Raw genomic sequence first — 24,392 nt, forward strand, 5'->3', positions numbered from 1 at the left:
TCACGGACCGGCCTTTAAGGTGTCCCAGATAAATACAACAAAATAAAATGATACGACCAAGACAAAAACTGGTATTTTGTAAATATAATAATAAACGGGAATTCACTGTGTAACTTTATTAGCAGCGTCCTCCTGAAATGCACCAACAAAAATGAGAGTACCATCCTCCTCTCTGCCCCTTAATGCTCTCTGGTCGCTATGGTAAAGTGTAAATATTTCTTTCAAAATAAGACACACAACTACAACACGGGAAAAGACCCAGGGAAACCGAGTTAATGATAAAAACCCTGAAAACCACACATTTCACACCCGAGCCTCAACTCTCGCGGCCCGGTACCAAACGACTCACAGACCGGAGTTGCTGTGAATCCAAAAAGCACCTGGAATGGTTCAGTTTTGCATTTTCTGCTGTTATTGACACGTTAGACCATAATCACAAAGAGAAGACACGTTTTTTAAAGAGCAATGTTTAGACTGTTCGGTACATCGCTGGCTCGCTCACTTCACTTTTAGCCTAAAGTCTTCTCGGGTAAGTCTGCAAGCAGCTTGTGGATCAGGCATTACTGCCTCATACCCAGCACACTTTTACAACCCTGCTGCAGCTCATACAGTTTTTCATTTTTTCCATTTCCTGCTTTTCTCATTTAATTTCCTGTTGCTGCTGCAGCAGCTTTAGTAAATACAAGTCTTGTTCCTGATCAGTTCACACAACTTACCGAGACCTGACATCAGCACAGACATCAAGGAATTACTGCCAAGGTCTACAGGCCACAGGCCAAGTCTGAGGGCCTTCGTATTAAGTGATATTTCCTCTTGTAAAGTTAAGTGAACGCACAGAGAGAAATAAAAATAGCAAAAAAGAGATTCAAAGGACCAGAAATGGAGACAAACTGATCACAGAGACGTTAACCAGTGAATAAGAGGACACAATAAACACAAGTGGATGTGGAAAGTTCTTGAAAGAAGCATGAAGCAGATGAAACATGGTTGCAGACTGAATAACCACAAGCTGACACAAAACAGCCACAGAGAAACACACAAAGATGTTGGCGATGAGAAGATGCACAAAACGAAAACAAGGATGCAAAATGATACGAAAGGATTGCACAGAGTCTCAAAACGACCACAAACAAATGGACTGAAAGGAGACACAAAAATAACACAAATGGGTGCAAAACCACCACAAAGACACACAAAAGAAAAGTTCAACATGTCAGTTGTTTCTTGATGTCAGTGATTAGTGGACTCCATTTCTCAGAAGCTGGGATTGGAAGTAAAGCCTCAAAGTCACGATCCTTATGTTTTGGATTTGTCTGGAAAATCCATCCTGTATCTTTCACATAGAGGTTTCTCCACAAGCTGTTCGAAGCAACCGAGAGTGAGTCTCATGATTAAACTTATAATGCAATCTGTTAATACACTGGAAAAAGCAGAACAGAACACATTTAAAGCACTCGCAGCACCACCGGACCCAGCAGCATTCCTCCCTGATCACATGGCATGATGTTGCTGTCATATACAGAGCTTTGGTGCTGTCACAGACTGTCCACAGCCTGAAAATGTGATCCCAGATCGTCTTTCCAGCACAAATAACTCAGGACTTACCCAACACTCCACCTGTCTTATCTCCTTTCCTGTCACTGTTCTTCTCACCAGTACTCCCAGTTATAACTACGCGCCAAACCCAGACAAGCACTGGATCATGCGTTACACCGGCCCCATGAAGCCCATTCACATGGAGTTCACCAACATGCTGCAGAGGAAACGACTGCAGACGCTTCTGTCTGTGGACGACAGCGTGGAGAAGGTGGGTACAAACACACACACACTACACGTCGGGTGCTGCTATCCTCGTGGGGACATCTCATTGACATAATGCTTTCCCTAGCCGCATGGGCCGCAGGCCGTGAGGGCTGGAAAAAGATAGTTTGTGTCATTATGTCAAGTTTGGTAGAAGTGTGAACAGATAAAAGATGACCAGTGTGCAAAAGCACTCCGTTTTTTTAAACCACAGACTGAAATGGTGTTGTTTGTTTCTCAGCTGTATAACATGCTGGTGGAGACGGGCGAGTTGGAAAACACCTACATCATCTACACGTCAGATCACGGCTACCACATCGGCCAGTTCGGCCTCGTTAAAGGTACGAACAGAGAATAAGACTAGAAGGTTTTTCTGTCTGCCTGATTCTTTTTCTGCTGATGGAAGAATAATTTGTGATTATTTTTACAACTGATTAAACTTGATTATCATCTGGAAACATCCTGATTTGTGATTTAAAGGATTCCTTTTTAGATTTTTTTTTTTTTAGTAGGAAACCAGCTGCAGTGCAGGGAGGAACATTGTGAGATGTGTGCCAGACTCATTTTAAGAACCGTTCTCCAGCAGATGAAACAGCATTATGTACAAAATAAACAGCGAAGAGTCTGGAAATTGGACAATCGCTCTTTGTGAGTTTGCTGAACAGCAAACAGAATTTCAGATGCAAGTACAGAACATCTGAAGAATCCAAGATAATAAAATGTTTGTGATAATGATCACGGTTTGAGTTTAAAGGAACAAATGTTTTGTATTTGATCATCAGAAAACTGTGCTGAGCATGAAGATAACGTCAGAACGTGACAGCAAAACACTCCTGTGTGTGCAGAGCTTCAGTGTCACCACCTCAGCTACAAACGACAGCATTAATAACGTGTGTGTGTGTGTGTGTGTGTGTGTGTGTGTGTGTGTGTGTGTGTGTGTGTGTGTGTGTGTGTGTGTGTGTGTGTGTGTCCAGGTAAATCTATGCCGTACGAGTTTGACATCAGAGTCCCGTTCTACATCAGAGGACCTAACGTGGAGCAGGGCAGCATGTAAGCACACCTCAACAACAATTCACTGCAAAAAGGCGCCGCCGATCCTCTGAACTCAGTAATAACTTCAAACGTTACTTTGTTCAGTCCATAAAAAACCATGGACGGCTGCTCATGACCACAGCAATCGCAAGAAGGGTTTTAGTGCACCACCCTCTATTTTCACAGACTCCACCTCCCACATGCCAGCTGGTTAGGGAATACACATATTTCCCGTGCAACCTGCATGTCAGGGGGTCACTGAGGCCTGAGGTCACCTTCCCATGGACCTGTGGACCCTTCCTGACCACCTGCATGTGCACATTTACAAGCAAACATCAGCTTCTTTGTCAGACTGATATTCAGGTAGAAATCTGGTGCTGAGAGCTGGCTCTCCATCTACACACCAAACAGTCATTTTCAGGTAATGAATCATTACCAGCCACTTAAACTGTGGCGCACACCTTCATGTCCCAGCACATGGACTTTTATGATCCAATTCTAGCAATTTTTTTAAAGAGAGTCTCGTAAAATAATAAATGTAAAAATATATTGATGGTCCTGCGGGTCTCTGTTGTTGGCAGTTGATTAAAAAAAGGCACGTTTGCAGGGTATTTTTAGGCCAAGCAGTTAATTAATTTACTGAATAAATAATAATGCAATCAGTAATTAAAATGCATGTTTTTTTTTGCAGCCTAATTAAATGTACAGAAAAGAAAAATAAGCCTTAACCAACAGGGCTCAGCTATCAGCAACGTCTCTGCTTCATTGGAGTCGTTCCTTTTTTAAATTCCTGCTTCTGTTTCGAGCAGCAAACAAACCCTCAGTGCTCGGCACCACACGGTGGACGCAAGGAAGGAGAAGCTGATGGAGCATGTACAAAAGCCTGCTGGTTTTGGGCTCCACCTCGAGCTGGTGGAGCCCAAAACAGAGCTAAAAGAACACTTACAGACTGCTTTTTAAAATCTCTGAACCAAAAATATAAAGAATCTGTGGAGACGTGAAGCAGCAGAAAGATCATATCCCTGAAAAATATGACAGCGCTGTTTTCTTCACAGTGTGTTACTGTGTGTGTTTGTGTGTGTTAAATTGAATTACCACAGTCAGAGTGGTTCCACGAGATGATCACGGGTTCAGGGGCAGAGTTTCTTTCCCTTCTTCGGAGCAGACGTTATTGAGATAAAAAACACTTTGTTTGCAATATTTCACAATAAATGTCCCCGTGAACTTTCCCCCCTGCTCTCCAAACCCAACACGAGTCTCTGCTTTAAGAGCTCTCGGGTCTGTTTTTCCTTCAGCAATTCACTTTTAAAATATCAATACAATGCAAGATGGGACGAGTAATTTGTCCTTTTTTAACATTTTCCATTATGTGTATTTTTTAATCTCTTCTGGTGTTCTGCTTTGGCAGCAAACACCATTTTCATAGTGGAAGATTTCACTTAAAAGGTTTTGAGATATAAGAAAAGACACATTTTTGCCCCTCGTCTCCTGTGTCCTCTGGACAGGAGAGAGGAGGCGTGCTGGGGGAGGAGCTATGATCCAGGAGGCACAGGTGTATTCTTTCAGGAAGTGTTGTTACCTACAGTTTGTAAAAGAGGCGTGGCATAGGAGGAGGAGGAGGGCTCATCAAACTCATCATCTGACTTTCTGTGTTGTGTGTGTGTGTGTGTGTGTGTGTGTGTGTGTGTGTGTGTGTGTGTGTGTGTGTGTGTGTGTACATGTTTAGACATCTTTGTGAGGACAGAAAAATTGGCATGCTTGTGGGGACCAATAGTCACTTATGGGGACAAAATGCCGTCCCCATGAGTTTGAAGGCATTTTTGAGGCTGGAAATGTGGTTTTAGTGTCAGGGTTAGATTTATGCTGTGGTTAGGGTTAGGCATTGATTTTTGATGGTTAGGTTAAGCGGCTAGGGAAAGCATTATGTCAATGAGATGTCCTAACTAAGATAGCAAAATGAAAATGTGTGTGTGTGTGTGTGTGTGTGTGTGTGTGTGTGTGTGTGTGTGTGTACAGCTGTAATAAAACCATGTATGATGCAGCTGTGCCGCATGTCATATTTAATGAATGTCACATGAAAATTGAAGCCCTGAAGGAGAAAAATGTCTCCTGTTTTGGTAAAAATTTATTAAAGTATCTTGTTAAGAGTTTCTTTTTCGGATTTCGTCATGACAACATGCAGCTAAAACAGGCACACACATATAATAAAATAAGCGCTCATACTCTGTTTGCATGTTTGTGTCAGTAACCCTCACATGGTCCTAAACATCGACCTGGCTCCGACCATCCTGGACATCGCTGGCGTCGACACTCCTCCAGATATGGACGGAAAGTCGATACTGAGTCTGCTGGACACAGACAAACCTGCCAACAGGTACGCACCCACACACACACAGACACACACCTAAATGCCAGATTGTTAAAGAATTTCATTTCCTTGTTTTGTAACCAGCTGAAGGAGCTGTTGCGTCACCATTTTTCCAGCTAAGACGCTCTTTAACCATCTGAGCGCTCAAAGAGCTTCTAAATAAATAAACAGTAGTTTTTTCATGCCAGTAATCATCCTAAACACACAAACCATTAAACACAGATTGAAGTTCATTTCTCAGAGTTCACAGTGAGGTAATCAGCCGCTTGTTGAAAACAGAGGTCAGAGAACAGAGACACATCACCAGTATGTAAATCATCTTCCTGCAGAGAGTCGTTGGAGCAGCAGGGCGTCTCTCAACTGTAACGACCTCATTTAAACTCCTGGGTGCGCCGCTATTCAGCAGCACAAAGAGCCATCTGGTTCGCCTGGAGCGAGAGAAATATTCTATTAATATTTATAATGATCAGAGCGTCAACAAAGGCAAACATAAAGGTCAGGAGGTCGGGACAAACAGGAAAGCGTTTCAGGGGGCTGTCAACCCCCCCGAGCTAAGACGAAAGGATTTTGCACACAGGGTCGCGGTTAAGTGCAGATAACCTAAACTGGTGATTATTTCATCTCGGTACACCCTCCTGTGAGGACTCAGATGAATCCACATTTGGTGTCCTATCAGTAAAAATAGTCCCCAACTAAAGGAATGTTTCAGATTTGATTGGTAAACGGACCGTGATGTGCTCTTGTTAAGGTTTAAAGGTTATATAGCTGCTGGTGTTGGACACACAGGCAAAGGAGTTTAATTCCCACTTCCAGGTTCAAGAGAAAATAGATAAACTACACCAGCGTGAGAGTCTCAATCACCTCTAATGATGAATGATTTAGTCTGGCTTAATTAGTGGACGGATATCAGCTGAGCAGCTAAAATGTAATTAAGTCTCTGCAGACCTGGAGCTAAATGAAGCTCTAATTTCAAATCAAAACGGCAGACACAAGTACCCTCCTTTGGTTTAATCTCGTTTTCAGATGATGATGGATCATGATTTGAGAGGGAAGGGGTGGTAGCACCAACTTCACCCAAAACTGTCTGTGTCATGGCGAAGCACATTATATTTAGCATGAATCAAAGGATGTTAATTTAGTGCATTACTGGGGAAACTAGTTAAAATATTCCCTTCATTGGCGAGGCATGGTCGAACCTTGAGATCATCATGACATGATATTAAAATTTGACTTAAAGTCCAAATCAGAAATGGAGCATTTCTGAACCCTCACCAGTTTTTTTAGGTTGGACGAAAGTTTGTTTGGTCCCAAGCATGGTCAGCGTGAAGGTTTCTCCTCCTCCTTCTTCTTCTTCATCACAACGTTGGATGGATGGATGGACAGAGAGATGGATGGATGGATTGTCGGACGGCTGGTCAGCTGGATGGATAGATGGTCGGAGATATGGATGGATGGGCAGAGGAATGGATGGATGGATGGCTGCACGGATGGATGACTGGATGGTCGGATAGTTAGATGGATGGATGAATAGATGGAGGGTCGGACGGCTGGATGGACGATGGATGGATAAACTTGAGTTTCAGTAGATTGCACAGGTTCAGGAGGGTTCGAGGGGATGTTGCAGCTGAATGAAAACAATAGTTTAGAAATTAAAGTCTTCTAAAACGTGGTCCATACAAGCAGAAATCCTGTTTTTCTTTTTTTCTTGTTAAACATGTTGTGATGTAGCCGTGTCTTTGTGTTTTTCACGTTGTTGAATTTAAATCAAACCAGATATGTTTCTTTAAACCTGAAACGTGGCGTTTTTTAGCTGTACTCTCGGTTCTGCAGCACACCGAAGCCTCTGAGGATTTCTGTTTGAACATTTGAATAGAGTCCTTACATTCTGTGGAGTGCTGAGAGGAACTTTACAGCATCTGTTCCCTTTTTATTCTCTGTGAGGAACAGAGGAAACACCAACAGTAGCTGAAAGACTGATTACACAGAGCCAGAGTTTATTCAGAATAATGGACTGATTCTGTGCAGATTCTCCCAGAACAGTCTGCTCTTTAGAGTTAGGAGAATTAAACCAGACACGTCCTGCAGCAGCTAACAGCTCGCAGCAAGCACATGATTATAGATTCTACGTGTGTGTCAGGAGGAGCCAGATTTTCAGCAGCACAGGACAAAACGATGACTGATAACACTTTACAGCCAACAAATTAAGAAAGGGGGTCGTGTTGTGCTACAAACATGAGAACAGATACCGCGCAGGCATTTGCAGATAGTTTAATTTTCTTCGTCTGACTGTGGTAATGTGTTTGCTTGTTAAATATATATTTCAAACAATACCAGTGTAGTGAAAAGGCGTTTGATGTTTTCCATCAATCCATTTCCTTCTGCTTAGCCAGTTCAGACTCATAGACAGGCAGAAGTCGAACACCAGCCTATCACAGTCTGCTATAATGGCAATGATAGTAAGGACAGCTGCACTGGAGAGCCAACAAGAAGACAGCCCCCTGATAATGAGGGTGCATTTGGTGATATGGGTCTGTTCTGGATCCTTTACTGGTGAAATCTGCAGGCAGGAAGAGCAACAGCAAGACATCCAGCACATGTGAGCAGACATCAGCAATTACAGTTATGACAGTCACAGTCAGATGCAGCATGAAAAAGGAGGTGTGGGTATGGTTGCAAAGCGGCTTGCAGATGTGTAGTGACTGTGGGCAGGTTAAAGCAGTGTACCGGCTGCTGCTGTGAGTTCTCCACAGTAACGTTGGGCAGGAAATCTCCCTTTCACAGTTTCATTCCCACATTACTTTTCACACAGTCTCTGACTCTCTGTGGCCGGCTGTGCTGCGCCGCCTTTCAGACTCACCGCTGAGCGTCTTGTGTCTCGATCTACCTGCTGTCAGGGGAGGGGTTAATTAGACGTCCCCGGCAGGTGTCCCACCCTCCTCGTCAGGCACTGTGCCCCCAAACACACTGCTCTACCTCTCCTTCCTGCGACTCTGCCCAGAAACTACAACCCCACCCACAAGCGGCTCAAACAGCGTGCCCTGTATAAGACAGCCAATTAGATGCTTTTAAGGGTATTAGCGGAGCCATCAGCTGATGTGGACTGACACCGAGGTCAGCTGATTTGCCACAATTGCAGCTGAGTCGGCCTTCATGGTCTGCCTGAGCTAACACCAGGATCAGTGTTATGCTGTGTTTTTAGACCTATAAAAAGGAACTAAATGATAAAAATCACTGTTTAAAATAAGGATGTTGGGGATTTGACAACGATGCCTCCTGGGCTGCTTCCAGATGTTCCGAGCGTGCCCAACTCTGGCCGGAGCAGACACAGAACAGGCCGGTTCATGAACATCTCGCTGTTGCCTCAGACGTGAGAGGACTCGACAGCTCTGCTCCCACTTGTTGCCTCCATCTCTTTAAATCCTTGTGAACTGCAGAGCATCGGTGGATAAAGGTGCTGTCCACCAGCAGCTTGTTGATAGTTACACTTAGATTCAATTCTATGACTTTTTACAGACTTTATACATGTTTTCACATAAGAAACAAAAATCTTATGAGCTCCGTTTGGCCACGGTGTGTTTAGCATCTCCGAGCTTGTGGCTAAAGTTCAACCCAACCCTAAACCTAAGCGGTGCGCTGGCAACTGGTTTGGATGTCAAAAGCAAAACTAAAAAAATCTAAATATTTAGTTGTTTGCTGCGCTGATGGCTGTCATATTGGAAACTTAAATTAGTCCTTCTTCAGTGTGTTTCAAACTTTGGAGACAGCTTTTTACATCGAGCAGCAACATTTTCCGCCGCCTTTGTGTGTAAATCCTCGTCGCGGCCTCATTATTATGTTTGTGTCTTTCTGTGCTGTTTATTCTGTGAATCAATCGAGACGAAAACGACTGGAAAAAGTCCTGCAGTCGTTTCCACTGCGGTGACTGTTGTTCTTTTAAGTGTAGGAGGAAAATCAAAATGTTATTCCTGAATGTTAACGTTACAAACATCCCAGAATAGAAACCAGATGGAGTCACGCTCTTAATGAGGGGACAGAGCGCGGTATGAATATTCTATAAATGCGTGTAATGTTCGATGATTTGAACTGAAATGAACTCGCTGCTCCTGACGTGGCAGTGAGAGGAGCTCCAGCCCGAAGTTTAGGGGTGTAAAATGAAGCCGTGATGCACATTTAGCAGCTCTTTCAGATGCCGCTTCAGTAAAGGCAGTCGTGCTTAATGGAGTCGATGTGAAAAAAGAAGAAGGTAAGGTGAGGTGAAGACGGGCGGAGGGTGCGACAGTGTTGGTTGTGGGTTAAAAATAGCAGGAGTGCAGGAATTCTGATTCTCGCTGTTTTCATCCTCTTCTTCAGGTTCCAAGTGAACAAGAAGGCGAAGGTGTGGAGAGACTCGTTCCTGGTGGAGAGAGGGTAAAGACGACACATCACTGCTGCTGCTTGGGAAAATATAACATATAACAATCTACGTTCAGTGCAGAGTGTAACACAGCAGCTGCTCTCACTGCTGGGAAAACCTGGCAGCTAGAACTACACCTGGTGCCGTCCACCCGGTGGAAGCAGATCTGCCTGATGATATTTGGTTAATTAGGAAAAGTGTTTTCATAATAACTCTGAGACAGATATTAATCACAGCTTACAGCCACAAGCTTAAGCACATCATTAAGCTTTAATTCAGTCAAATGTTCTTCTAATGGAGGGCTAAAGGTTAACTTTCAGCTTTTAAAAGTTTGACAAAAACGTTTGGAGTGACTCGAGTGAGTCGCTCGTTTCCTCTTCGGCTTCCTCTCCGTGGCATCGATCCCTACGCTGAAGGCCACTGAAGCATTTACACGGAAAAAAGCTGATTTCTTGATTCAGACAGAAGAAATGCATAAATGAAAATTGCCAAAATAAACTTTTATTAACTTTGAATCATGAATTCATTAAACATGCAGATTTCCTCCCTGCTTGTGTTTGGTGTTTTCACAGGAAGCTGCTCCACCAGGTCGTCGAAGGTAAGGAAGTATCGCAGGAGGAGAACTTCCTGCCCAAACGCCAACGAGTGAAAGACCTCTGTCAGAGAGCCGAGTACCAGACGCCCTGCCAGCAGACGGGACAGGTAGTGCAACACTTTACTTCTGGTACATTTACTCCCTCGACTCCTGATCCTACTTCTCCCAATGGTATCACGTTCCTTCTCCATCCTTGCACTACAATAGTCTGATTTTTTTTATAATCCCCTCAATCCAATTACTTCACTCCTGATCTCATTACGTGTCCCTGATTGCATTACCTTATCCCCAGTCTACCTTAACTTTACTCCAGAATACTTTACTCAAGACTCCATAACATTCTCTTACAAATCAGTTACTTTAGTTCTCATTCCTAATTTTCACTTCTCCCCAGAAACCTTATTTTACTCCATTCCTGGTCCCTTTAAATATCACTCTTTTAAATTACTCTTATTCGTGTCCTTTTCCTTACTCCAGAATCCCTTTCTGTGCTCCATTCAGCTCCCAATCCAATTAAATAATTCTTTCAAACCTTATTATTTTACTCACAATATCCTCACATCCCATTTTCTAACTTCTGAATCTGGGACTTTATTCCTGATTCTACTCGTTTTTATTATTATTATTTCATTACTCAAGAATAATATTCCACCCTAATCCTTTCCATCACTTTCACTCCATTCCTCAGTCATAATCCAGTAAATGTTCCTCTTTGGTGGATTGCTTTATTCAAGATCTCGTTGCTTTGTTCTGCATACTATTTGCTATTTCTTATTTTACTCCAGAATAACGTTCCTTAGTCCCGACTCTACTGGATCTCTCCTGATCCTGTGGTTTGTTTAAAGCACACCTTACCACTTTATTTTAGTCTTTATCGTATTTGAGTTGTGACTTCATCGTTTCATTCCTCACTCGGGACTCTACATTTCTCAATCCAGTTATTTCTTCCTGATCCCATCATTTTGTTAACAATTGAACTGATTTATTCTTAATCCCTGTTTAATCCTCGTCTAATCACTTCATCCAGATGCTATTTACTCTCAACTCCATAACTTCCAGACATCCGAATCCTGTTTGAGTTCTCTGTACTCCTAACTGCTCCTCCAGTGCCAGTCTCATCGTTTTACTTCTACGATCCTGTAATTCACTCCTGATCCTGTGGCTTCAATCACAGTCTTATTGCTCATTATTCCTGCTTCACTTTGACACAACATGCAGACTAAGTTTGCACTCTTTCCGATGCAGTTTTTCTTTGGTCTGTGCAGTCTTCAGTAACAAGCTGTTTTTGGAATAAAGACGGGAAAGCTGGGATGGCTACCGCTCCAATAAACAGAGACTTGAAAGAAGCAGGGTAGACTTGTGTCACAGAGATGAAAAACCAGATGTCATCTCTGTAAACCAGACACATACAATAACTGCAGTAATGACTGGAACGACCAGAACACAATGGACTCGCTGAATGCTGCAGCATCAAAGAGACGTGGAGAGAATCAAGATGCGACAGCACAACAGAAACTTTTCTGCCAGACATTTAGAGAGCTGTGTCACTGTGTGTTTGTGTTCACGCTTGTTTGAGGTTAATTACACTTGTCGAAAAATCCCTTTAGCAAGTTGATTAGTCTCTTAGCAACAGAGTCTGCCGGCTGCTGGGTTGCTGTGATAAACAGCCCCAAGAAAACTGCATATATGTGTGTGTACTTAATAATTCAGGCATTTGTCGCTCTTTAATAAGCGTGAGTGACTCAGGGCAACAGTCGGAATTCATTCGGGTCATGCTAATCTTCTAATGAACAACTACAGAGTCACGATACAGCCGATGCTGAAAGCAAAAGAAGACTCTGAATGTATCGTACGTGTTTACGAAGCAATAGACGGCCTCTTCCCAGCCTCGCCTTTCCTACCTCACCCTCCTTCACCCAAAGCAGGTTTGGTTACGTGCTGATCAAAGCAAATCCACGTGAGTGTTTCGAACCCTCCCAAGCCGTGAAGCTCTCTTCTCTCATCATACAAACACCTGTCCAAGGTTCCCTCTCGTTTTCAGAGTCACTCTGCCTCTTCTTTGCCTCCTTTAGTAAAGTGACTCTTTTCATAGCTTCTATCAGGATCCTGCAGGAGCTATCGGAGAAAATGGAAGCATTGTTCTTTTTGGTTCCACAACAGCTTTCGAGGATTTTGTAGCCAGTGGCAGAGAGGAGTCAAGAGGCCAGTGTGATTTGTCCTAGAAACATTGTGTAATCAGCGTTTACCTTGGGATGATGTGTAAAACACACCCACTTACATTTCAAACCTACAAACGCCACTCAGTGCAAGTCTGGCGTGTTGAAGCTCGGGTGTCCCTGCATGCTACCCCTGTATCACCGTAATCAGCGGTTTAAAACAAGCTCACATGCATGTCACCTTTTGGATAATCAGCCAATCAGTGATGTTCAATAGTCAATAATAGAACATCACTGATTATTGTGGCCCAACCACAGAAGTATTTCAGGGTCTTTTTCAGTCACATGGACAGGATGGAGTACAAGGCCTTGTGCAGTAATGAGTATAAAGTGCGTTATGCCAGACTCAATATAGAACTCTGCTGTCGGCCAAAGCGTCTGATTTACCTGCTGGTTTTGATATTCAGGTTGTGAGTCAAAGAGCTGAAATGAGCCTCTGCTTGGAGACTTGTGGACATTGTCCCTACAGACTGACTGAGGAGCTCTGAGTAGAGCTGCTGCACGTAATCGTCTGCAGATTTTGCTTTTGTAACAAGTGGGAGACCAGACCGCATCAGCTGTTTATGGCCCGATATATGTGAGGATCTTTAGCCCCAATCCAAACTTTAATCGACCTGAACAGATCAAATCCTGACATCCAAGACCAGCAGCAGTCAAATGCGTTCCTCACTCACAGAACCAAGTGGACCAAACAAGACCTGTATTGTCTTTGGTTAGCCGTGCGTGTTGTTGTAAATCAATTCTGAGGTAAACAAATATTTTTCTGTTTAATTTTGTGATTTGCGAACTTTATTGTTGCATCTTTTGTAAGTCGTTGTATATGTGAGATCACATCCTGCCTGAAGATAATCCTTATATGTCTCCAAAAGTTGAATCTGTTCATCTGGACGTAGCGTTTTGTGGGAGAAATGTTTCGTCACTCATCCAAGTGACTTCTTCAGTCTCAGCTGACTGCAGGTTTCCCCAAACCTTATAAACAGTACATTTGCATAATGACTGAAACCAGCCCACTGAAGGAACAATTTGGAGATTTACTTTCCTGGATGATTGAGAATGCATCAAGACATAATCCTTATATGATTATCAGGATGCTGTTTCCCTTTTAACTTCCAGCTTTCAAAATTCCTGTTAAAGTATTTATTTATATTTTATTTATGGAGCTTTTTTTATGCTAACATTTGATGTGGGGAAAACTAAACAGGCTCCTCTGAACTGTTAAAAATAATTCTTCGTGCATGATTTTTGTGTGTGCAGAAGTGGCAGTGTGTGGAGGACGCCACGGGGAAGCTACGGCTTTTCAAATGTAAGCATGAAGGAGGAGGGGCCAAAAGCTTCCAGAGGGGTGCTGTTGGCCGTCATCGTCCAATCAGCATCAAGTCTCAACTGTACCTTCCAAATTCTGGCGCCTGTGACTGCGATTTCCATGACCTGCGACCTCTGAACCTTCGACCCTCCATGATGAAGCCGTTTAACAAGAAGCCGTTTTTCTCCAAAAAGAGTGAGTGTTAACGCTTCAGTCCACCAGGGGGCAGCAGTGAGTATTAGGGATGCGCAATTTGCCCCATGAAAAAATAATTTTGCGTTAGGTTTAAAATAGAAAACTGTTGAGCGCCACGTGTGAGCAGTTTAGCAGCTTTTCTGGAATTCTCTGATTCCTTTATCAAGCTTCATCAATAAATCCCTTAAAAGCCTAAACAGGTTAAAGGTCAGTTGACTAAAATCCTACTTTATTATAATTAAGCACTGTTCATGATTGTTAGAGTGAATTGTTAAATGTTGTCATTTTTATGCTTACCATCTCTACATTGTTTCAAACTGTGTGATCAAAGACATTCCTTTGTCCCCCTCCCCAGCCTGTCGGATGGTGGGGGAGGCTATAGTGTTTTATTGTAGGCACATCCTATGTGAAGGTTCTGTTTTGTTGTTTAGTAAACTCACCTGTGTTTGTGCATGGTGAACCAATACAGGAATTGAGCCATATATATAGGGTGGGGGGAGATGACCCTCTTTATGACCAAGGATGTTGTTAACAGTTGTAATTAGGAAGTCACGCACACAGAGACACATAGTACCTTATCTTTTATAACCATCGGGGGGGTTTACAATGGGTGGTGCATGTGTGTACTGTAACTGTTTTAAATAAAAAGGCGGCAAGCGGAGGCCTAAGTCGGAGTCATTTTGCGGTTGGATTCAGAGTGCTTTTCTGAGACACCGCCCGGGGCTTCCCTTGCGCAAGTAAAATCGAGATCACGGTTTGTCTTGCTTCCTTATCGTTAACGGGAATAAGTCTCTAAACCAGCGGGGCCTGTGGGAGCGCAGACCCAACAATGATTATCATCATCATCATGTCCACCATGATCCTCATTGCACAGACTGTCAGCATCTTCATGTTCGCATTTTGGCTGCTGCCATATTGTTTCATTATTTTTGGATCAGATCACTATGCTAGAATGAGGCTTTTAGCTAAAATAAGCAAAAATCACAAAACTGAAGCATAAACTTCTTTGAATGGTTTGAATTTAGCAAACCCAAGTTGTATCCAAGTGGATAGTTTATAACAAACAATCTGTCCTCAGTTTGGACCACTGAACTGTCCATGGTGGTCCAAAACTTTTTGTTCCCGTCGGTAAACAAGTTTTTTTTAATGCTGTAACTTGGCTCATTTTAAATGGGAGTCTATAGCCATTGACTTGGTTTCTGAATGACAGTTTTTGGCTTCCGATGGGCGCTACCAGAGCAATTGTGACCTGTCGGGGTGCGGATGAGGCCCTCGCGGACTTGTTCCAGAACGTCCTGCTTGGCCTCGATTGGACTGGGATTTTGAGATTTTGTGCTTCTCAAGCTGTTGCGGTCAGTTTTTTGCAGCGTGGTGGGGTTTGTGTCCTCATGCTGCTCGCGGCGTCTGCAGGATGCGAAGGGATAATCGGATAAATTTGGATGATGCGTTTAAAAGTAACGTTTCTGTGAGTGCCAGGACAAGATGATTGTTGTTACTGACTTTACAGTGGTTTCATTGTTGTGGATGACTGGTCTACGCAGATGTTTTAATCCCAATGATTAATAATTAAATCTGACAAACGAGCAGCTACACACCGACACGTTGGAATCATGAGTGTGACGCAAGTCTGACAAACTCCTGCAGATAAGACTAGGGATGGGTATCGTTTAGGTTTTATCCGATACCGGTGCCAAACCGGTACTTTTGAAACGGTGCCGGTGCTCAAACTGGTGCTTAAAGAATGGAGAACACAAAATTGGTCCAAAAACTTCTCATGTTCAGCTGTTTTTTTGTAAAAAGATAACAATGTTAGCCTTTTCTGCAGCTATAGGGCATATATGGTATCACTCTTGGCTGGAAGCAGTGCTTAAACAATGGAAAAAACACAAACTTTGTCCAAAAACCTCTCGTGTTTAACTGTTTTCCACTTTTTCTTTGGTCATTTTAGCCTTTTTGGCCAGGGTGAAGGGAGTATCTGCCATCAAACAAGAAGACAGCCGCATGTAACTACGACGGTGTTTGCTAGTTCACCTTACATGCATTAATGTAATAACGTGGTTAGCCTACTCAACGTTAATTACACACGAACAACATGAAGCTACTCACGCAGAGGAGAACGGCTGCTGCTGCCATCATCATCCTCATCATTTCTGCTACGCTGGCAGGGCTAGGGGCCAGGACTCTACTCTTCGGGTTTTTGGGGGATGTTGCTAACTCCGGGTCCGATAACAGGCACCACACCCGCAGTAGATGTGCTCGGTGTGAGGTCTCGCAGCAAGCTATCAAACACGGCGCATTTCTCGGCTTTAAAAAACCCGCTATGCGTCGCCAGGTGTTTCATCAGATTTGAGGTGTTACCTCCTTTGACAGTATCACAGTATCAGCTTAAAGCACTTGTTGCAGGCTGCTGAGTTTGCATCTTTTGCTGTGAAGTACAGCCAGACTTTTGATCGCTTCGCCTTGGGCATTTTTCATCTGTAGCTCTGCTCTAAAAGAACGTACGTACCTGGCCCTGCCTACTATCCTCGGAAACGTAAAATGATTGGCTAGAATTGGCTCAGGAAAAAAAAAGTACCGAAATGTGCGCTGCTTTTCGGTCTGGTTACTACCGTTTATGTCAGAACCGGTGCCACCGGTACCCATCCCTAGATAAGACACATTAGTGCTGGTCATACTCATAAACAGAACCTCTCACCAAAAAAATGTCAGAGCTTTAGGAAAATGGTACATAAATGTTTTTGCATGAGGTTTATTTGCAGGTGGAGTTTTTAATTTTCCAGCAGTTGATTGCTTATGATTTTAAACTTTCGTTTTTTTCAGCGTGGCTATCGCTGCTTTGTGGTAATAAGTTTCTCATGAAACAGAAGCCACGGTTCATATGAGATGATATGAGCATTGCTGTATGTGCTCAGAGAGGACGACGGTGTGTAAACTCCTCAGACGTGTCAGCTTTAGATCTCTTTCACTCCTCTGATTGACACACTCATCTTGCCAGGATGACACGTTTGATGTGTACGGCAGGTGTGAGGCGGCTCATTGCGGTCGTAGAGGAGTGCACAGTCTTGTCATGGTTTGGATCATTATCTCTGACTTCTGCATTGTGTTTGGCTGGTCCTGTGTCTGATGGATTGCTACTTTGAACTCTGTGGTTGGAGGCCCACATGTTTAAATAATCCATTTGTCAGACTTGGTCAGATGTCACATTAGAGCATAAAATTAACAGGGAAAGTCCTGCAGCTGTGCAAAGTTTTTCACAGTACCACTCAGAGCTGTGACTGTTGTGCAGGAGCACGCACGAGGCTGGGTTTGTTTTAGCACATAGCATGCAAGCACACAAAACGTCCCTTCTTAATTCCTTTAAATTGAAGCAGGTACAGGATCGACTCTTAAGTCCGTGTAACATGAATAAAGAAGTTAATTTATTTTTAGGTGAGTTTCAAACAACTTGCCACCAGAGCTTCCAAGCTTTCCTTTAATGACTTTTCTATTTCCCTTTCTTTCTTGTGAAGAGGCTGTGAGCGAAGATGTTTTTAGATTTTGTGTTCCAGGAGAGAAAACTTGGTTTCTCATGTTTCTGGTGGAGTCTTCTCAGTCCGCAGCTTCCACTTTGTGGTGTGATGCTGACCTCTAATGTCTGAGGACAGCACTGCATCACCCTTATGGTGGTAGAGATGCAGCTATTTGAGGTTCTCTGTCAATGATGAGCTTTAGTTTAGCCATTACTGTAACACTGAGGCATGTAAACGTTTACTTGGAGACTGCAGGAAGTGGATTTTATTGTGTAGGGTAAGAGCAGTCTGATAATAAACATCTTATTCTTCTTGGTGGTGATATTCGCTGAGGTGATGAGCTTAATTGTGTTTGTCTGTCAGAGTTCAAAGCCCTGAAGAATTACTCCAGGAACCGTTACAGCCGCTCTCTCTCCATGACGAACAATTACCCTGGAAACCAGAGCCTGGCAGGCTGGGATCAGCCAATGAGAGACGAGTTTGAGGACGAGTTCAGCGGGATGGGAGGAGATGCCAACGCCGTGGTCACACCCAACTCCGTCAAAGTCACTCACCGGTCAATAATGCTTGTTTTTTATTATCGTTCTAGTTCAAAATATGCAGTGTAATGATATGATGCTCTTTAATCAAAGACAATTAATAATAAATATGTTTTCCTGCAGATGTTCCATCCTGTCTAATGCAACAGTGAAGTGTGACACGGGCGTGTATCAGTCCCTGCAGGCCTGGAAGGACCACAAGCTGCATATCGACCACGAGGTAACGTCCTTCTCACGTTTCTGTAAAGCCACACAGCAGTATGAGGTAGCATCTCTGGGCTGTTGTGACCACAAACTGTATGCGAGGTGGACATGAAGCCCATTTAAGTGGATTAAAGGTGCATTCTTTCTGATGGCCTGCAGGGGGCGAGTTCTCTTGCGTATTTGATCTGTGACCTGCGGAAACACTTTGCTGATGGTTGTGGTTTCTTTTTTGAAGTCTATCTTTTCTAACGTGTTCATTCTGAAGATTCTGGACCTGTTAGAGTCAAAAACGGGACAAAGGAAGGCACATTTTAAGCCCGCCCTACTTTGTGATTGACAGGTCACTATCACTGCTTCTCGGTGAGATCCATCACTCGCTCGTGACTTCTGGGTTCAACAAACTAAGCTGCCAACAACCAAAACACTTTGATCCGGACTTCACAACTTTAGCGACTATGAAGAGGTTTTTAAGCAACCCTAACCTTTTTTTAAAGGGTTTATTTTAAACTAAACTTGACCTTCTCCAAGGTCACCTAGTATTGTTGGTACCTAAACCCTAGTCTCCTGCTTAAAGGGCTTTTGTGACTTAACCTCTGAAGCTCTGGTTTATTTTGTGATATTTCCACCTTAAATAACATCCCCCAACAAAACACATCAAACTCGCTAAAATGTTGAAGGCTGTGAATCAGTCAGTGTGCTCTGGTCCCTTTAACCTGAACTGTCCTCGAGCTTTGAAGTTCCTGATTCCTGCTTTCTCTTCTTTTTTTTTTTTTAACTTTATTTTTATTTATTTTTAGGAACAGGAACATTAACATTTACACAGACACAGCAAGGGAAAAAGGTAAACAAATAAGTAGAAGTAAAAATAATAATAATATAAAAAAGTAAGATAAATAAACAAATAATAAAAATGATGGAGGGAGGGGTTCACCCAGGGCTATGGGCTGATTCCTGCTTTTTCTGAAAGATGGAGGGAGGGATGTTATTGACGATGAATTTAAATGTGCTTGAGCCGCTCCGCCTCCTCACGATCCATCTGCATGTTTGATCAGATTTTGCAGCGGACGCCCGTCCTAACAAAACGCTGGGGTTGTGCATGTGTGAGGCAGATATTGTGGAGTCGGTTTATAAAGCAGCAGAATAATAAATCAAATTAGGTATTATGTATACAAGTAAGAAAACAGTCCAAATTAAGCACAATTTAATGGGAAAGGTTAAACACAGGGCACATTTAAAAGTCAGTGATTGCGGTAATTACACCAGTGATTACACTGTTCATTGATCTGATCCTGTTCTTGCTGGGATGTGCACTCAGAGTGTGGATAACAGGAGCAGCAGCCCTGCTTCCTGGCAGGTTAGCGTTCCCGTGCCTGTGCAGACTGTTGCTGCCCGCTGTTCCGGGTGAACGATTCTGTGACAGATAACTGAGTCTGCCGGGTTCCTCTCTCTCTCCACCTCATTTGTTTACAACTTCCTGCTACAGACAGGAATGCTGCTGTCTGCTGGACTGCAGCCCCAGCTCCTGTCAGGTGTGCACGACACGGTACACCTGACAGGTAAACCTGGGAGTGGTAAATGAATGAAATAGGACTAATTGGTTCATCCAGCTAACAAGATCTGCAGCATCTAGGCAACCAGTTGCACGCACCCAGCCATTCAAAACAGTTAGTTAGGGAGTGAAAAAGACTTACAGCAGCGACGCTTGTTTTAAAAAGTCAGGGATGTCGCTCTAAAAATTCCAGCTCACACCTGACGCCGCAAAAGTGAAGCAAACTTTTGGAGAAGTACGTTTAAGTTTCTGCAGAATATTATTAGTGGCCCTGATACCTGTGACTTTCTCTCAGATTGAGACTCTGCAGACGAAGATAAAGAACCTGAGAGAGGTCAGAGGTCACCTGAAGAAGGCCCGCCCCCAGGAGTGCGACTGCAGTAAATATCTGTAAGTAGCAGAAAAGTGCACGCCACAGTTTTAGATTCATGCATGTGATTAAACGTGACGTTTGTGTTTCTCAGGTACAAATCCAAACTGAAGAACAAACTGAGGTACAGAGGAGGAAGTCTGCATCCGTTCAGGTGAGAAGACACTAACCATTCTGGCATAAAGCCAGCACGCTGTAGGGAAAGATTTTACATAGATTACCCTGAGCAGCTACATCCTACAAGCTTTATCTGTGTGTGTGTGTGTGTGTGTGTGTGTGTGTGTGTGTGTGAGCAGGAAGGCCGGGGCTCGGGACAAGAAGGCGTGGCTTCTGAAGGAGCAGAAGAGGAGGAAGAAGATGAGGAAGATGATCAAGAGAATCAGAAACAATGACACGTGTTCAATGCCGGGACTCACCTGCTTCACTCATGACAACCAGCACTGGCACACGGCGCCGTTCTGGACGTGTAAGAGCCACCGCTTTACTTTGTGACGATTATCACAACCCTGAGCATTTTGACATCACGATCTCCTTACCTGTGTTGGAGCTTTTGATCGTTATTATTACAGACATTTCCAAAAGAGTTTGCTGTGATCTGTGTTTGAGCTGTGCTCATAAATAACTGCTATCAAAGTGCTGTCCCAAACCGAGAACCACACTTTCTAAAAATGTCCTCGTTCTTCAGGTTTAACCAACACAGCAAGAAAAATATTATTAATGAATATTTGGGTGTGTGTGTGTGTGTGTGTGTTGCAGTGGGTTCATTCTGCGCCTGCACCAGTGCCAACAACAACACATACTGGTGTCTGAGAACCATCAACGAGTCCCACAACTTCCTGTTCTGTGAGTTTGCGACCGGCTTCCTGGAGTACTTTGACCTCAACACGGACCCGTACCAGGTACAGAGCAGTTTTCTGATTTTAAAGGTGTTTTTTTTCCTGCAGTAGCTCGGTGACATAAATGCTTCCCAAAGTCCCAAACTCTAAACTCATTCTGGCTTTAACCCTCAGGTCTGTGAAGGGGGGGGTCTAAAAGTCTGGTGTTACAGCCGTTCTCTACTGTACGACCGCCTGTGTGTGATATGTTCAGGAGACATCTTGAAATGAAAGCTCCCAAACATAGCCTGGGTTACACACTTTCCACGTCAGACTTTGGACTCGTGTGCTTAAAACAAGAAACCAAGACTTGTGTCTGGCTGAATTTAATTCTATTAAATCAAGACTCAAGAATATAAAAAACTATATACTATACTCAACACATACAGTATCCTGAAATATTGTTTCCCTGTAGTGCTGTCCAGTTCTAATATAAATCAGTGATATAAAGAAAATGAAAATACACAAAATGTAAATATAAATACTAAAAAAAATGTCAAAAACAAGAAGACAGAGAACAAAAACAGCTATAAAAACTATAACCAGAAGAACAGAATAGAATCAGCTGAGAGGGCTTGTCTGTGCCGATGGAGACGCTGATGTTCAGAGGGGAGCGCCAAATCACAACAACAGTCACCTCAAGGCACTTCATATTGTAAAGACCCTACAGTAATACATAGAAAACCCCAACAATCATATAACCCCCCGTGAGCAACCGCTTTGGCAACAGTGGGAAGGAAAAACTCCCTTTTAACAGGAAGAAACCTCCTGGAAGGCCATCTGCCACAACCAGACTGGGGTCAGGAGAGAAAGACGGGACAAAAACACGCTGCGGAAGAAGCCAGGGATGAATAATAACTAATAATTAAATGCAGAGAGGTGAATAAACACACAGTGAGTGAAGAAGAAGCACCCAGTGCATCATGGGAATCCCCAGCAGCCTACGTCTATTGCAGCATAACTAAGGGAGGATTCAGGGTCACCTGGTCCAGCCCTAACTATATGCTTTAGCAAAAAGGAAAGTTTTAAGCCTAATCTTGAAAGTAGAGATAGTGTCTGTCTCCTGAATCCAAACTGGAAGCTGGTTCCACAGAAGAGGGGCCTGAAAACTGAAGGCTCTCCCTCCCATTCTACTTTTAAATACTCTAGGAACAACAAGTAGGCCTGCAGTGTGAGAGCGAAGTGCTCTAATAGGGTGATATGGTACTACAAGGTCATTAAGATAAGATGGGGCCTGATTATTTAAGACCTTGTATGTGAGGAGCAGGATTTTGGATCAACTGAAGGCTTTTCAGGGAGTTTTTAGGAAATCCTGATAATAACAAATTACAGTCGTCCAGCCCGGAAGTAAAACTATGTAAACTAGTTTTTCAGTGTTTCCCTGAGACAGGATGGTTCTACAGGTTTGCATATTTCTTTCATTTACAGATGACACACATTCAGCCTGACAGTCACACTCACAATGCACACGTTCAAGAAACTTGCATAACAGCAGACATGTGGAGTTCCCTGCAGCTGTTGGGCTGATAAACTTCATCTAATTTACCTGAACACAAACCAAACAAACTACCGTCTCTCTTTGTCTCCTCATTTTTGTTTCCAGCTGATAAATGCTGTCAGCTCTTTAGATCGAACGGTTCTCAATCAGCTCCACGTGCAGCTGATGGAGCTCAGAGGGTGCAAGGGACACAAACAGTGTAATCCTCGCACGCGCTCAGTGGAACCAGGTAAGACAAACACACACACCTTGGACAAACGTGATTCATATAGCTGCTACTAAACAAACAAAAGCTCCAGTGTTGGTCAGCACAGTTCTTATTACTCTGGAACTCTTTCACTATTCTTCTTCAAAAAAAATGAATACGCCTATAAACTTTAACTCCAACACTCAGTTTGAGCTGCTGTATTTCTGCAATTCAGGCAGCAGCTTTATGCATTTGCATATTTCCACCTCTAGATATGAATAAACAGCATTTGTTCCCTCAGCAGCCTCAGACAGAAGAGGAACTGTTTCAGCTGAGCCTGTGCTCTGTTACACTGACGGCTGAATTCACTTGAGTGCTGGTTCACTGTCGTGGCGTTTTGGAACACTTACTGGGAGAGAGATGTTGTTTCTAAAGTAGCCTTGAGAACATAAGAAATCTTCTCAGCGATGAAATTTTCTGTGAGAGAAAGCAGCTTCGGGGTTCTTTGTTCTTTTTAAAAAGGTGCAGAGCACGTCAAACCTGTTCAGCCAGGGTTTATGGAGGCATGTCAGCGCTTCCCACAAAATTAGCCTGTATTCAAATTAAGAACCAGTGGCTGCAACACTGCCTTAAAGCTTTTAAGCTGTTTAGGGTTCCAGCGAGATGTGATCTTTCTGAAATTTAAAATAAAGATTCGGGTTTGAAAATTTTTAAAAAGCACGGTGGTTAGATCTGTTGCCTCACAGCGAGAAGGTCTTGAGTTCGATTCCAGCATCAGGCTGGGGTCTTTCTGTGTGGAGTCTGCATGTTCTCTCCAGGTACTTTGGCTTACTCCAAAAGTTCAAAGACATTTAATTAGACTTAGAATTTGAACTTTTATTGTCAATGCACAGTTGCTTGCACTCTGAAATTTGGAGTTAGTGGGATTAGATTAACTGGTAATTGCCCATAGGTGCAAATGGTTGTCTGTCTCTATGTTAGCCCTGCGACAGACTGGTGACCTGTCCAGGGTGTACCCTGCCTCTTGCCCTAAGACAGCTGGGATAGACTCCCTGAAAAGGATAAGCGGAAGAGAATGGATGGATGGAGGTTTTAAAACTGTATCAGAAGAGATGGAAAGATGCATATATAGTTAATAGCAATGGGCCAAAATTAGAGCCCTGTGGCTATCAAAACTGAAAAAGGGATTTAAGTGAGCATCAGCAGCAACTTAACATGCCTGAGCCATCATAAATGGTTTAATTCCAGTTTCTCGTTGTGACAAGTCAACAGTGTTGGGAAGGTTACTTTTAAAATGTATTCCGTTACAGATTACTGAATACATGCCCCAAAATGTATTCTGTAACGTATTCCGTTACGTTACTCAATGAGAGTAACGTATTCTGAATACTTTGGATTACTTAATATATTATCATGCTGTTTACAACTACGTGAATGTACTATTGCTGTGATTTATTACTGTTACTGAAGGTCTGCGGCTCCGAACAGTAGTAAAGGGACCTCTGGCTAATACGGTGGGTTCGTGTCGGGCTCGTAGCCGAAAAATAGCTTTACTTTGTTGTCTGGGTCAACTTTGCTTGCAACAAAGTAACTGTATTCTAAATACCACCTTTTTAAACGGTAACTGTAACGGAATACAGTTACTCATATTTTGTATTTTAAATACGTAACGGCGGTACATGTATTCTGTTACTCCCCAACACTGCAAGTCAGCAACAAACAAGCTTTATTCATCACATACACAATCATAGAGAGTACG

At 43.1% G+C, this 24,392-nt stretch overlaps 1 protein-coding gene across 7 annotated transcripts in view; it reads left to right on the forward strand.

Annotated features, from left to right (window-relative positions):
• Positions 1–24,392, forward strand: part of sulf2b (sulfatase 2b) — a 106,161-nt gene that overhangs the window by 78,768 nt on the left and 3,001 nt on the right. For all 7 annotated transcript variants that reach the window (XM_039604172.1, XM_039604176.1, XM_039604175.1 and 4 more), the window contains 14 exons: positions 1,657–1,807; positions 2,042–2,141; positions 2,775–2,850; positions 5,078–5,206; positions 9,551–9,607; positions 10,166–10,295; positions 13,659–13,902; positions 17,775–17,967; positions 18,074–18,170; positions 19,999–20,093; positions 20,168–20,227; positions 20,370–20,539; positions 20,830–20,972; positions 22,552–22,675. In XM_039604172.1, coding sequence (XP_039460106.1) covers positions 1,657–1,807; positions 2,042–2,141; positions 2,775–2,850; positions 5,078–5,206; positions 9,551–9,607; positions 10,166–10,295; positions 13,659–13,902; positions 17,775–17,967; positions 18,074–18,170; positions 19,999–20,093; positions 20,168–20,227; positions 20,370–20,539; positions 20,830–20,972; positions 22,552–22,675 — 1,769 coding nt within the window. The remainder of the gene's footprint in view (positions 1–1,656; positions 1,808–2,041; positions 2,142–2,774; positions 2,851–5,077; positions 5,207–9,550; positions 9,608–10,165; positions 10,296–13,658; positions 13,903–17,774; positions 17,968–18,073; positions 18,171–19,998; positions 20,094–20,167; positions 20,228–20,369; positions 20,540–20,829; positions 20,973–22,551; positions 22,676–24,392) is intronic.

Source organism: Oreochromis aureus, linkage group 20 (assembly GCF_013358895.1).
Source record: "Oreochromis aureus strain Israel breed Guangdong linkage group 20, ZZ_aureus, whole genome shotgun sequence".
Taxonomy (NCBI): domain Eukaryota; kingdom Metazoa; phylum Chordata; class Actinopteri; order Cichliformes; family Cichlidae; genus Oreochromis; species Oreochromis aureus.